The sequence below is a fragment of the Erinaceus europaeus genome, chromosome 2, assembly GCF_950295315.1.
Source record: "Erinaceus europaeus chromosome 2, mEriEur2.1, whole genome shotgun sequence".
NCBI lineage: Eukaryota > Metazoa > Chordata > Mammalia > Eulipotyphla > Erinaceidae > Erinaceus > Erinaceus europaeus.
In genome coordinates, this window is record NC_080163.1 from 4,993,294 (window position 1) to 5,008,085 (window position 14,792).

Below are 14,792 nucleotides of genomic sequence, written 5' to 3' on the forward strand. Positions count from 1 at the left end.
ATCCAACAACGACAACAACAATAATAGCTACAACAACAAAACAACAAGGGCAACAAAAGGGAATAAATAAATAAAAATAAATATTAAAAAAAGAAAAAAAACAATAAGGGCAACAAAAGGGAATAAATATAAAAAATAAAATAAATTGCATTGAGTGTAAGGGTGAAGGTTTAGCGGGGACCTGGGGCTCTGGACGGTGTGTGTGTGTGTGAAGTGGGGTGTGCATGTATGTGGGCGGAGTGGAGTGTGAGTGAGTGGAGTGGTTTGTGTGTGTGTGGAGGGGGTGGAGGGGGTGTGTGTGTGGGTGTTGCTGACGCCCCTGTTTCAGGCCCCCACGCCGAGCGCCATGAGCAGCGCTGCCCCCGGACAGTGCCTGCGGGAGGTGGGCTGCCTGCGCGCGGCGACTGTGGCACTGCAGTGCACGGCGATGGTGCTGGGCCTGCCGGCCAACGGCCTGGTGCTCTGGATGACCGCCTTCCGCATGGCGCGCACCGTCACCACCGTCTGGTTCTTCAGCCTGGCCCTGGCCGACTTCGCCATCCTGCTGACCCTGCCCAACGCCACGGACATCCTGATCCGCACACGCTGGCCGCGCAGCGCCCTGTCCTGCAAGCTCTACCCGGCCTTCCTGGTCTCCGCCTTCTTCATCAGCATTTCGCTGCTGGTGCTCATCTCCCTGGACCGCTGTGTGTCAGTCCTGTGGCCTGTGTGGGCCCGCAACCACCGCACGGTGCGCCGGGCCTGCTGGCTGGTGCTGGGGGTGTGGCTGCTGGCCTTGGTCACCGGCACGCCTCACCTGATCTTCTGGAAAATGGGGACGCACAAGGGCTGCCCTTACTGCTACTTCAGCCCTTGGGTCCCCAGCACCAAGGAGAAGCACATAGCCGTGAACCTCGTCCACGTCCTGGCCAGCTTCCTGCTGCCGCTGGCTGTCATCTCGGCCTGCGCCCTCCTCATCTGCGCCAAGCTCCGCCGAGAGGGTTGGGTCCAGGCCCGCCGGCCCAAGAGGCTGCTGCTGGTCTTGGTGGCCACCTTCTTCACCTTCTGGTTCCCGTTTCAGGTCACCTTCCTGCTCCACCCCCTGTACCAGGATGAACCCCGGATGCCGCTCTACCTCTGGGCCACCATCTCCCTGGGCTGCTTCAACAGCTGCCTCAACCCCTTCCTCTATGTCTTCATTGGTAGGGATTTCCAGGACAAGTTCTTTGGCTCTTTGCCGACTGTCCTGGCCAGGGCGTTTGGCAACGAGGGCTTTCTCAACCCCCCCGGCCCCCAAGAGAGCCCCCCAGGCGATCAGAGCAACCTTCCTGAGGGGACCAGAAATACTTCTGCTTAGACTGCAACGCTCACCTAAATGGGCTTTGTAGACCCATTGAGTCCCAGTCCTTCCTCTTCTTTCAGGAAGTCCTCCAGGGAACTCCTTTAGTCTCCAATATCCAGTCCTATTTGTCTTTAGCAAGACTCTTTTTTTTGGCCACCAGGGTTATTGCTGGAGCTCAGTGCCTGCACAACAAATTCACTCCTCTCAGCAGCCTTTCTTTTTCCTTCTTTTAGATAGTGGTTTCGAAACAGAAAGAGAGAGAGAGAGAGAGAGAGGGAGAGAGAGAGACTTAGCACTCCACCTTCCAATTTGTGCTTAACTGTGCATATAGTTAAGGGGAGGTGTGTGGATGCTACATATCTCAGTGCCCCTGCAACCAGATATTGTTACGTGACAACATACTGGAACAAACGACGTGCTGAAACTAGTCACTTTAACTGATTTGAATGACTTTACCAACAAGGAGCCTGATTCCCACTCTTGCATTCTCCCTTGGAATGCAGATGTGTAACAAACATCCCACCAATTGTGTGGCTTCAAATTTTAACCATTTGTGTGATCCATGCAGGTGGGAAGTGTGGGCTGAACTGCTTAGGGCAGTTTTCTGGTCTGGGCTGTCCTCAGGGTTTCTCCTTCTGGAAGCGGTAGCCGGCTTTTGACTAGAATGTGGGTCATATGCGGGTGGACTGGGGCTTTTCCACATAGCAGCTGAGGGAGGTCCCCAGAGCAAGAAAGGAAACATGAGACCTTGTCATAAAACTTGATTTTTGAAACACAGCATGTTTCAAAGGACGAAGGAACTAGATTGTTGAGTTTCAAAGGATGGGGAAATAAATTCCCCCTTCCCCTCATGGGAAAATCTGTGAATCGCTCTGCTAAGGACACAGTGAGTCTTGGAGTTGGGGCCACAGTTAGCAGGATGCTAACCCTTTATCCTGCCCAGAACACTCGCCCCCATGCTGTGAAGAGAGAGATTTTTGCTTTCTTGCTCATGGAAAGCTCCTGTTATTTGTCTCTGTCCCGGCGGCTGAATCTAGACCTTAACTAGACACCACCAACTGCTGTGGAACTTGCGGCAAGCAGCATAATGAATGTTCTTGTCGCAGCCATTTGGAATCAGACTTTCTGTTATGGGAAACCGTCGTTCATATGAAATTTCTGACAGTTCAAATGCAGAGTGCTACTATGGTTTCTCTCTCTCTTTCTTGTTAATAAAGAAACATTTTAAATGAAAGAGGAAAAAAAGCGTCAATAGCATTTAAGGAGGAAATTAACAAAAGAAAACAAATGTCTTCAGTGGTGTCACCTTCCTCCACCTCTGTCTCTCCAGTAAAATCATCTTTTGACTTCGGTACGTGTGTTCTCTGAAAATTCCAAGGAGGCAGGATGATGGCAGGGAGATGCCAGCAGTGGCTTCACGCTTCTCTCTTCCACTGAGGTGAATCGGATAATGGTTACTTCCTCTGAGAAGCTGGCTTCCAGCACTGCTATGGTGGTTGTGCGGAGGGTCTGTTGTTATCAAAACTGGCACCTGTGGGAATCAATCCCACCCCTGGGACTGGCAGGAGCAGAAGCCAGGGCCTTCCAGACTGGTGCACAGTATTCTGCTCCCGAAGCCCTACTGTCTGTCTTTCTGACCTCTTGCTAGTTCCTGGGAGAATAGTGGGATTCCTGTGAGGCCTTTAATGTGCATTGATTTTTCTAATGAATGCGGTGGAGCTGAGGTTTCAGCTACTGCAGTCTTGGGGCCACACAGGTCTCCTGGGGAGCTCACGATCTTCAGCTGGGAAAAGCCAGGCTAGATTGCTGAAGTGGGTTTTGAAACCCAGAATCGTGGCCCAGCAAGGGAAAGAGCCAACCAAATGAGAAGGCCCAGGCTTGGAGAGGGAAAGCCTTTTTTAAGAAGTTAAAAACCGGGTGGGGGTAGATAGCATAATGGTTATACAAAGAGACTCCCAGGCCTGAGGCTCTGAAGTCCCAGGTTCAACACCCCCGCACCACCATAAGCCAGAGCTGATAAAATAAATAAATAAATAAATAAATAAATAAATAAAAATAAGAAGTTAAAAATTAGGGGCCGGGTGATTGAACACACATGTTACAATACGCAAAGACCCGGGTTTAAGCCCCCGTCCCTACCTGCAGAGAGAAAGCTTTGCAAGTGAAGCAGGGCTCCAAGTATCTCTCTGTCTCTCTTCCTCTCTATCACTCCCCACCTTTCCTCTCGATTTCTGGCTGTCTCTATCCAGTAAGAAAAGATAATTTTTTAAAGTTAGAAACAGGGAGTCGGGCGGTAATGCAGCGGGTTAAGTGCAGGTGTCACGAAGCACAGTGACCGGCCTAAAGATCCCAGTTAGAGCCCCGGGCTCCCCACATGCAGGGGAGTCGCTTCACAAGCGGTGAAGCAGGTCTGCAGGTGTCTGTCTTTCTCTCTCCCTCTCTGTCTTCCCCTCCTCTCTCCAGTTCTTTCTGTCCTATCCAACAACGACAACATCAATAACAACAATAACAACTACAACAATAAAACAACGAGGATAACAAAAAGGAATAAATAAATAAATATAAAAAACATTTAAAAAAGTTAGAAACGTGACACGGCCGGCTGTCAGAACCCCTAGGGGGAGGAGCTACACTCTAGTGGGCGGGGCCAAATACCCACTGATGTCCCCAGGGGAAGTGCGGGCAGTGCTGGCAGTCCATTGAAGTGAGGGGAGGGCAACAAAAGGAGGCGGGACTGACAATTCAGTGGGCGGAGCCAAACCATGGGGCAGCAGCCCAACGGGAGGAGCCAACATTACTAGGGCGTGGCTAACATTCCAGGGGCGGAGCCAGCAACGAGGTGGGCGTGGCCAACACACCTGCTCTCAGGAGGTGGGGCCAACGCAATGTGTGGCTGACATCACAGGGGCGGAGTCACCCACCCAGTGGGCGGAGCCAACACCAGGGGGCCGGGCAGACAGGCTCCTTCTTTCCGAGCCCGGACAGATCTGTCTTCCTCTGCGGACTGAAAAGAGCAAAGCCCCTGCCTGCCCCACGGAGCAGGCAGCCTCGGGGAGACAGTCCCGAAGGATCCTGCAGAAAATGATATTTACCTTCGAGGCAGGAGGCAGGAGGCAGGAGGCAGGAGGCAGGCAATTACGCTCTTAATCACTACCTCTGTGTCTCCTGGCAGGGAGCAGCCGAGGCGGCGCCCCCAGCCTGGCCTGGTTTACCGTGTTCCCTGCCGTGGGAGACAGACAGACTGTCATCAGATGTCGGAAAATAGCTGTCAGGAGACTTCTCACCCCCTGACACCTGACACCTTCCCCTCCTGCCGCCTCAACACCCCTCCCTCCCCTGCGCCTGCAGAGTCTGTTCTTTTCCTAGATCTGGTGGGCCCCTGGCGGGGTCCCATGGTCCTGGCCAGGACTGGGTCTGGCACTCGAACCCGGGGCCAGGGATGCGGGTCTCCGGGTTCAGTTCCTCTCCTTCTTCTTCCCTGCAGCCTCCTCCTTAAAAAAAAAAAAAAAAATTATTCCTTTTTGTTGCCCTTGTTGTTTTTTGTTGTTGTAATTATTATTGATGTCGTTGTCGCTGGATAGGACAGAGAAATGGAGAGAGGAGGGGAAGACAGAGAGGGAGAGAAAGACAGACACCTGCAGACCTGCTTCACTGCCTGTGAAGAGACTCCCCTGCAGGTAGGGAACCGGGGGCTTGAACCGGGATCCTTCTGCCGGTCCTTGCTCTTTGCACCACCTGCGCTTAACCCGCTGCGCCATCGCCCAGCCCCCCTCCTCCTAAGCATCTATTTATTTATGAGAGAGAGCATTGCTCTGGTGTTTGTGGTGCCCGGGACTCGGCTGGGGACCTCGTGCTTGACAGTGCAGTACTGCTAGCGTCAGTGCGTATGTACATATGTGTTTGCAAGAGAGAGAACCAGAGCTTCCCTCTGACACATGCAATGCCAGAGATGGGACTGGTGTGGGGTGGACGCACGGTGGCACACCTGGTTAAGTGCCATAGTATGAAGTGCAAGGACCTGTTCAAGAATCTGGGTTCGAGCCCCCACTCCCTACCTGCAGGGGGTAAGCTTCACTAGTGGTGAAGCAGGTCTGCAAGTGTCTCTCTTTCTCTCTCTCTCTCTCTCTCCCTCTCCCCTCTCAATTTCTCTCTGTTCTATCAATGAAAAAATGGCTGCTGGAAATGTTGGATTTGTAGGCACTGAGTCCTGGAGGCAAAAAAAAAAAAAAAAAAAAGGGACTTGGGACCTCATGCTTGAGAGTCCAAGACTCTACCCAGTACATCACCTCCTGGGCCTCCCAGCTCCCCTCTTGTCCACATGGAAGGAAATGGAGGGGGCGGAGAAGATAGGCCGGCCTCACACATTGTCTGTTTGGCTGTGGCATCAGTGAACAAATGTGGCATTTGGCCAGGCACATTTTGGACCACAGCAAAGCTGAGCAAAAATATTCAGTCACCTGTCACAGGGCCAGTCACCCCCCCAGAGCAATGAGATAGGGTTGGAATCCTAGTTGCAACACCCCTTGGTTAAGAACTTCAGTAAAGGGAGGATGGTGGCTGTGTGCCTGTCTGAGCGCACATTATCATGTTCAAGGACCTGGGTTCAAGCCCCCAGCTCCACACCTGTGGGGGGTGGGGATGGAGCTTCATGAGTGCTGATGCAGTGCTGCAAGGGTTTGCCCTTCTCTCTCCTCTATCTCTGTCTTCCATCTCACTTTCTCTGTCTCTACCATAAGAAAGAAATAAAATGTTTTCCAAAAGGGTTTTGGGACAGAAGTTCCTTGTCCCCACCTCAGACCGTGAGCGGCCTTGATAGAAGGAACCCTGCTGAGAGTCAGGAGGTAGCGCAGCGGGTTAAGCGCAGGTGGCACAAAGCGCAAGAATTCCAGTTTGAGCCCCCGGATCCCCACCTGCAGGGGAGTCGCTTCACAGGTGGTGAAGCAGGTCTGCAGGTGTCTATCTTTCTCTCCCCCTCTCTGTCTTCCCTCCTCTCTCCATTTCTCTCTGTCCTATCTAACAATGACAACAACAATAATAACTACAACAGTAACACAACGAAGGCAACAAAAGGGAATAAGTAAATTAATAAATATTTAAAGAAGAAAAAAAAAAAAACCCTGCCTCTGAGCAGTAGAAGAGGCAGGAAGAAGTGGTTTCTTGAGCAACCCACAAAGGATGGAGCCCCTAAAGTCACAGGCATGAATGCTGACTTCCCCAGTGCTCAGCTGGCGGGGCCTTGGCCTCCCTGCACTCCCTGCACGAGTTGTCTTTGATAACCTCCTCCCCTGTTGTCTTTGATAACCTCCTCCCTCTCCTTGGCACCTGCTATCTCACTATCAAGGAGACTTTGCTCAACCACCATCATTGCTCAGAATGACAATGAGTTTCCTTGCACCTGGAACGTGGCCAGAGCTGTCCTTTGCCCCCCACACACACACACTCTCCTGCTGACCTAGACCTGGTCTGGTCAGTGTTATTTGAACATGGAAGCCATTCAGGGGTTTCCCTTGATAGCGGAGGCCACTATGGACAGGGGTAGGGGTGGGGTGGGATCTGGCACCTGATGTCAGAATGGTCAGAGGATGCTGGTGAAGAGGCAACACAATGAATGTCAAAGTGCTGGTGGCTATAACCCAGGGACCAGGGCGGTGGGTCCAGAGCTTGGCAGGGCCCTGAGCTCTGCATTTGGGTGGGCTGAGGGGCCGGACTGCCCAGGGGCACTGGGGAGCTATGGGGTGTGTGTGAGAGCTGAGGAGGGACAAGGTGTGGCAGGACAAAGGCCTGGAGGAGGCTAAAGGAGGGGAGGACTGGGAGGTGGACGGGAGGAGGTTGAGTCACGGCAAGACCGGTGCTGGCGCTCAGGTGGGTGGCCTCACAACCTGAGGTAAGCCACTGGCCTTCCCGTCCCTAGTTCTAGTGACCACGTGAAACAGAAAGAAGCACCAGGAGAAATTCAGGTATGAACTTCCACTTTATTTGGGGTAAGCACAGGATTTTATAATAAACCAGACAAAGGACATTTTTCAAATATGTCAGAAATCACAGGTTTCTAAAGGTCAGATACCCCTATGGTGGGGAGGAGTAGGAATAACAGGAATTGATGAGATCCAGAAAGGTCAAAACAATTAGTTTCCGTGATGCAAGACACGTTAATTATCTAAAGGTACTAAGAAAAACATAGTGGTTAAACCGGTAGGGTGAGATAAAGCAGAGAAGGGCAAGGCTTGATGTAAATCATAGATATCAAAGAAAAAGAAATAGGTGTGGGGGGGTCTCACTGCCAAGGCGCTGGCAAGGCTTGTGATGGAGTATGCTTACGTGTGTGATCAGAGGATGAAAGGATGGTGAACTCTGGGTGAATATAGTGAACTTTGAATGAATTTACAAGCAGGCGGCCAGCCGTTTGGTCTGCTAGCAGGGGAGCGAACTAAGTGTGAGAGGATGCAGGCTTTTGTGAAGCTTTGAGAGACTAACAAGAGGAAACGGATTCACGGAAAGCGTTTCCCTCTTAGCTCCATCCCTAGAAGGGAGAGTCTGACAAGTGGGGTGTCTTTCCAGACCTCCATCACAAGGATGGGAGAGCTCCCCTAAACTCTACCAAGTTTTCACATAGTCCCACAGACTGGGGGAATGGATGGGGCTGAAGGAAGCTTCAGTGCTATTCTTTTTCACTTGCTCTCTCTCTCTCTCTAAAAGGGGAGGGATAGAGGTGGGGGTATTATAGACCAGAGATCCAGAGAGAGGGAGACAGAGACTCAGAGAGAGGGGAGAGACCTGGAGGGGGACAGAGACCTAGAGAGAGAGGGAAATAGAAACTCAGAGAGAGAGGGAGATAGAGTCCCAGAGAGAGAGAGAGGGAGACAGAGACCCAGAGAGAAAGAGGGACAGAGACCTAGAGAGGGGAACAGAGACAGACAGAGGGAGAGAGAGAGAAAGGTGGGGGACAGAGATGTGTGTGGAGGGGGCAGAGCCCCAAAGAGAGGCAGCAGCGGAAGAAGGGTGGGGTAGGCGGCAGCAGACAGACGGAGCCTGGGCACCAGGAGGAGGTGAGAGACCCAGTGGGAAATGAGACAGAAAAAGACATAGAGACAAAGACTGTGGGAGAGACAGAATGCATCAGCTTCAAGAGAGAAGGGATAGAGGGACTCTATCTGCAGGAGATAAGCAGTGGGCAGAGAGAGTCCAGAGACAGAGACTGGGAGAACCCTGAGCCTGGAGCACAGGGAGACCTGAGTAGAGATTTGGGATGACCCCCACAGAGGAAGCCCGGGAGTGAGGTGCACCCTCAGGGAGCACCAGGCTTCTGCTCTGCTCCCCAGCTGCAGGGCGCGTCTTCACCGCGAGGCCCTCAGGGCCAGAGTGGCAGCTTCATGGCAGGGCACAGGCCTGGCTCTGTGTGAGAGCCTGGTCAAGCCCCAGCACCACATGGGAGCTGCTACAGCACTGAGGGAAGCTCTGGAGCTGTGGTGTCTCCCTGTCTCTCTCTATCTCTATTCACTGAATGAAAAACCAGCAAGCAAACAAAGAAATAGGGTTGGGGAGACAGCATGATGGTTACACAAAAGGCTCACCTGCCTGAGACTCTGAGGTCCCAGGTTCAATCTCCAGCATCACTATAAGCCAGAGCTGAGCAGGGCTCTGTATCTTTCTTATTAAAATAAATAAATATTTAAAATAAATACGTAAAATGAAAACAATCACCAGGGAGCGGTGAGATTGCACATGTGGGAGGTCCTGACCCAGCAGGGAGGAAAGAAGGAAAAAAGAGGAAGGAAGGAAGGAAGGAAGGAAGGGAGAAAGAAAGGAAGGAGAAGGCAAGAAAGAAGGAAGGAAGGCCAGATCACCACGCGCAGGGTTGAGCCCACATGTCACAGTGTGGAAGGACCTGGATTCGAGCCCTTGGTCCCCACCTACAGGGTGAAAGCTTCCTGAGTGGTGAAGCAATGCTGCAGGTCTCTCTTCTCTCTCTCCCTCTCTATCATCCCCTCCTCTCTTGAATTCCAAGAAATAAAGATTAAAAAGAGAGAGAAGGAAGGAGAGAGGTAATTCCAAGAAATAAAGATGAGAGAGAGAGAGAGAAGGAAGGAGAGAGGTTGAGCTCCAAGCAGAAATGCCCTTTCTCGCTGGCTTCAGAAAGCTCACCACAGTGCGCCCATGACCCCATCTCTGTGCTAGCATCCTGGGGAGCTCTTACAGTCCCGTCAATGTGGGGCATCCCTGGGCCTGTGGCTTCTTCAGTGGTCTGGGCTGTAGGCACCTCAGATGCTCCCCAGGGACTCTCCCGGGCAGCCCCTTTGTCTCCAAGAGACTGTGGTCTCAGCCCCAGGGAGTGGATGGGGGAGGGAGGGAAGGAGGACCCACTGGAAATGACCATCAGTGGATCCCTGGTCATCATTGCTACGTAAAATAAATACATAAAATGAAAACAATCACCAGGGAGCGGTGAGATTGCACACCAGGCATCTGTTTCTCTCTCTCTCTATGTTTTCTTTCTATTTTTATTTGACAGGACAGAGAAAAATTGAGGGATGGGGGAGATGGAGAGAGAGAGAGAAAGAGAGACACCTGCAGACCTGCTTCACTGCCCATGAAGGTTTCCCCCTGCAGGTGGGGAGTGGGGGCTCGAACCTGGGTCCTTGCACGTGATGATATGTGCGCTGAACTGCCTGCGCCCCTTTTATCTGCTTTTTTTGGGAAACTTTTTTATTTAGTTTGTGTTGTCAGAGTTTCTTCTGAGTATCTGTGCCTGAAGGACTCCATCACTGCTGGTTGACTTCTTCCCATGGGATCTCTGGGGCCTCAAACCTGGTACAAGGCAAAGAAAGTACTCTTTTTTTTCCCTTAAATATTTATTTATTATTTATTCCCTTTTGTGCCCTTGTTTTATTATTGTAGTTATGATTGATGTCGTCGTTATTGGATAGGACAGAGAGAAATGGAGACAGGAGGGGAAGACAGAGAGGGGGAGAGAAAGACAGACACCTGCAGACCTGCTTCACTGCTTGTGAAGGGACTCCCCTACAGGTGGGGAGCCGGGGGCTCGAACCGGGATCCTTCTGAGGGTCCTTGTGTTTTGCGCCACCTGCGCTTAACCTCCTTTTATCTTCTTTTAATGCTGTTTTTTGGGGTCAAACTCAGAGCGTCATGCCTGTGAGGTAGGACATTCTACTTTGGAGCCAACTCCTGGGTTTATTTGTTTTATTTATTTATTTATTTATTTATTTATTTATTGTCACCAGGGTTTGTCACTGGGTTTCGGTACTGGCACTGTGAATCCATCTCTCCCACAGGCCTTTTTTTTTTTTTTTTAATTTTTAAAAAATATTTTATTTTTATTACAACAATAAAAACAACAAGGGCAACAAAAAGGGAATAAATAAATTTAAAATTTTTTTTATTTGATAAGGTGAAGAGACATTGAGAGGGAATGGGAGATAGAGAGGGAGAGAGGCATTTACAGATCTGCTTTCCCCTGGGGGGCTTGAACCCAGATCCTTTTTTTTTAAGTGAATTTTTTAAAAAAAATTTATTCATAAAAAGGAAACATTGACTAAACCATAGGATAAGAGGGGTACAACTTCACACAATTCCCACCACCAGAACTCCGTATCCCATCCCCTCCCCTGATAGCTTTCCTATTCATTATCCCTCTGGGAGTATGGACTCAAGGTCATTAGGGGATGCAGAAGGTGGAAGGTCTGGCTTCTGTAATTGCTTCCCCACTGAACATGGGTGTTGACAGGTTGATCTATACTCAGCCTGTTTCTTTCTTTCCCTAGTGGGGAAAGGCTCCCAGGAAGCAGAGCTCCAGGACACATTGGTAGGGTTGTCTGCCCAGGAAATTCTGGTTGGCATCATGCTAGTATCTGGAACCTGGTGTCTGAAAAGAGAGTTAACATACAAAGCCAACAAATTGTTGACCAATCATAGACCTAAAGGCTGGAATAGTGCAGATGAAGAGTTGGGGGTCCTCCATTTTGTAGATAGCTAGTAGGCCTATTTTAGTTATATTCCAAAGGGCCCATGACTATACTAGTTTTTTTTTTCCCCCTGAACCTGAAATCTGATATGCAGGTGGATCCAAGTTATTGTCTGGGGAGATGGTGTCATGGCTGGGAAAATGACCAGAAAGCTGGATCAGGGAAGAGAGTAGCTCCCAAATATGGGAAAAGGGTATAAATATTGTTGACTGCAAACCCCATCAATTTGATGTGATCTGGGGCCCATATTCAGCTTAGGAGCCTATGTGACCTCTGCATCCCTGTAGATCTGAGCTCACATTCTGTGGTTATGAGCAGGAACGTTCCAAGCTGCCCCAATATCAGGACCCATCTTCCTCAGGTGTAGCATAGAGCATGTTGTCCAGCCTCCCTTCAGAGGATGGGACATTCTCTACCATCGTTGATCCAAGTTGAGGGCAAGGTGCTATGGGGGCCCACAAAAGGGTCTATTGTGTTGTTCCTGATAGAGTCTCATCTCTCTTTTAAAAAAATATTTTATTTACTTATTTTTATTTTTTCCCTTTTGTTGCCCTTGTTGGAGTCTCATCTCTCTTATTAATTCATAACTTTTAAATAATTTTAAACACGACGCCTGGGATCAAACTCAGGACCTCATGAGGAGGAACAGGGACAGCCCTGAATGTAGAAAGACCTGAAAGGGAATGGCAGAAGAGATGGAGGGGGCTGGGCCCGAGTGCAACAAGAGTGGAAACTTTGGGGAGGAAAAACCTGTGGCAAGGACCCTCCATTCTTTCCCTCTGCAAAGTGCCGCAGAAACCGCTGTCCCTGCTGGGAAACTAGTCCAACACCGCCCCCGTGTGGTCATTCTGAGATCTGCAGCCAAGGCCCGCGTGGAACACCATCCACATCAGACAACATTTTTAAAAAATTAACCTTTTATTAGTGGAGGTGGGGAGGGAGGGAGAGAAAGAGAGAGAACAGCAGGGCATCCGTCTGGAACATATTATTCTGGTGATAGGATTTCTGGATCCACTGTGTTACATCCACATCACGATCAGGTAGAGAAGATGCTATGAACAGTAACGTTGGAACAACTGGCGAAGGGTGTGTGGACGGGCTGGGTGGTGGTGCACCTGGTTGAGTGCACATGCTATCATGCTCGAGGACCCAGGTTCAAGCCCCCACCCCCATCTAGGGTGTGTGCGTGGGGAGATGTGGAGCAGTGCTGCAGGTGTCTCTCCTGTCTCCTTTTATCCATCTTTCTGCCTCATTCTATTTTTTAAAATAATTTTTTTATTATCTTTATTTATTAGATAGACACAGCCAGAAATCGAGAGAAAAGGGGGGATAGAGAGAGAGGAAGAGAGACAAAGACACCTGCAGCCCTGCTTCACCACTCATGAAGTTTTCCCCAGGTGTGGCCCAGGGACTCGAACCTGGGTCCTTACTCACTGTAATGTGTGCTCAACCAAGTGCACCACCACCAGCCCCATCTCTTTCTCTTTTCAATTTTATTTATTTGCCTCCAGGGTTATCGTTGGGGCTCGGTGCCTACACTAGAGATTCACTGCTCCTGGAGCCCTCATTTATATTTTTTTTAATTTGTATTATTTATTTTCCCTCTTGTTGCCCTTGTTGTAGTTATTATTGTTGTTGATGATGTCATTGTTGGATAGGACAGAGGGAAATGGAGACAGGAGGGGAAGACAGAGAGGGGGAGAGAAAGACAGACACCTGCAGACCTGCTTCACCACCTGTGAAGTGACTCCCCTGCAGGTGGGGAGCCTGGGGCTCAAACCGGGGTCCTTACACCAGTCCTTGTGCTTCATGCCACGTGCACTTAACCTGCTGCGCTACCGCCTGGCTACCATTTTTCTTTCTTTAAAAAAATTTTTTATTGGATAGGGAAAGTCAGAAATTGAAAGGGAAGGAGTGATAGAGAGGGAGAGAAACAGAGAAACACCTGCAGCCCTGCTTCACCACTTGCAAAGCTTTCCTCCATAGGTGGGGACTGGGGTTCGAGCCCCAGTGTCCTTGCACACTGCAACATGCACTCAAGCAGGTGCGCCACCACCCGGCTGCTGAATAAACTATTAAAAAATTCTTTTATTATCTTTATTTATTGGATAGAGACAGCCAGAAATGTAGAGGGAAGGGAGTGATGTGATAGGGAGAGACAGAGAGACACCTGCAGCACTGCCTCGCCCCCTCAGCTGGGGACCGGGGTCTCAAACCTGGATCCTCACAAATTGTAACATGTGTGCTTAACCAGGTACACCACCACCCAGCCCCTAATGGAGGCCATCATTTTCCCATTGTTGTTGTTGCTGTTGCTGGATAGGACAGAGAGAAATGGAGAGAGGAGGGGAAGACAGAGAGGGGGAGAGAAAGACAGACACCTGCAGACCTGCTTCACCGCCTGTGAAGCGACTCCCCTGCAGGGGGGAAGCGGGGGCTCAAATCGGGATCCTTGCACCGGTCCTTGTGCTTTGCACTATGTGCGCTTAACCTTCTGTGCTACTGCCTGGCCCCCTTTATTTATGTATTTTTAATGAAAGAAAGATACAGAGAGAGGCTTATGGTGGTGTGGGGGGTGGAGCCTGTGACAGAAGAATCTATTGGCATAACCATTAGGTTATCTGCCCCTGCACCCTTATTCTCCATTTAAAGAGAGAGAGAGAGAGGCGGGGGGGGGGGGCGGAGAAGAAAACACGAGCAAAGTGGAAAGGAAGGAAGAAAATAATCATGGAGCAATGGAGTCAGAATGTAGGCATTGAACCCTAGTTAGAACCTTGGTGGCAAAAAGGAGGAGGAAGAGGAGGAGAGGAAAGAAAGGAAAGAAAAAGAGGAAGAGAGAACTCTGACAACTTCAGATCTAAAGATGAACTAAATTGAATCTCTAATCCAGGGCAACCTCTGTCCCAGGAATCCAGACCCCCAGCCCCTCCTCTCTCACACCCAGGGACCCCCAACCCCCCTTCCCACAGACCCAGGGTCCCCCAGCCCCTCCTCCCTCAGACCTAGGGGACTCCAGCACCTCCTCCCTCACACCAGGGGCCCCCAGTCCCTCCTCCCTCACACCAGAGGCCCCCAGCCCCCCCTCCCTCACACCAGAGGCCCCCAGTCCCTCTCCCTCACACCCAGGGGTCCCCCAGCACCCCTCCCTCACACCAGAGGCCCCCAGCCCCCTCCCTCACACCAGAGGCCCCCAGCCCCCCCTCCCTCACACCAGAGGCCCCCAGCCCCCTCCCTCACACCAGAGACCCCCAGAGCTCCCCTCCCTCACACCAGAGGCCCCCAGCCCCTCCCTCACACCCAGGGGCCCCCAGCCCCCTCCCTCACACCAGAGACCCCCAGAGCCCCCCTCCCTCACACCAGAGGCCCCCAGCCCCTCCTCCCTCACACCAGAGGCCCCCAGCCCCCTCCCTCACACCAGAGGCCCCCAGCCCCTCCTCCCTCACACCAGAGGCCCCCAGCCCCTCCTCCCTCACACCAGAGGCCCCCAGAGC

At 51.1% G+C, this 14,792-nt stretch overlaps 1 protein-coding gene across 1 annotated transcript; it reads left to right on the forward strand.

The window, feature by feature from the left end:
• The first annotated feature begins 400 nt into the window (after positions 1–400).
• Positions 401–2,550, forward strand: GPR32 (G protein-coupled receptor 32). The gene has a single exon (XM_007531322.2). The coding sequence runs from the start codon at positions 428–430 to the stop codon at positions 1,334–1,336; it is 909 nt and encodes a 302-aa protein (XP_007531384.2). The 5' UTR covers positions 401–427; the 3' UTR covers positions 1,337–2,550.
• The last annotated feature ends 12,242 nt before the right edge of the window (positions 2,551–14,792 follow it).

Bases quoted from the DNA above. Each gene is read 5' to 3' on its own strand.
- GPR32 (XM_007531322.2), top strand. From the start codon at position 428: ATGGTGCTGGGCCTGCCGGCCAACGGCCTGGTGCTCTGGATGACCGCC.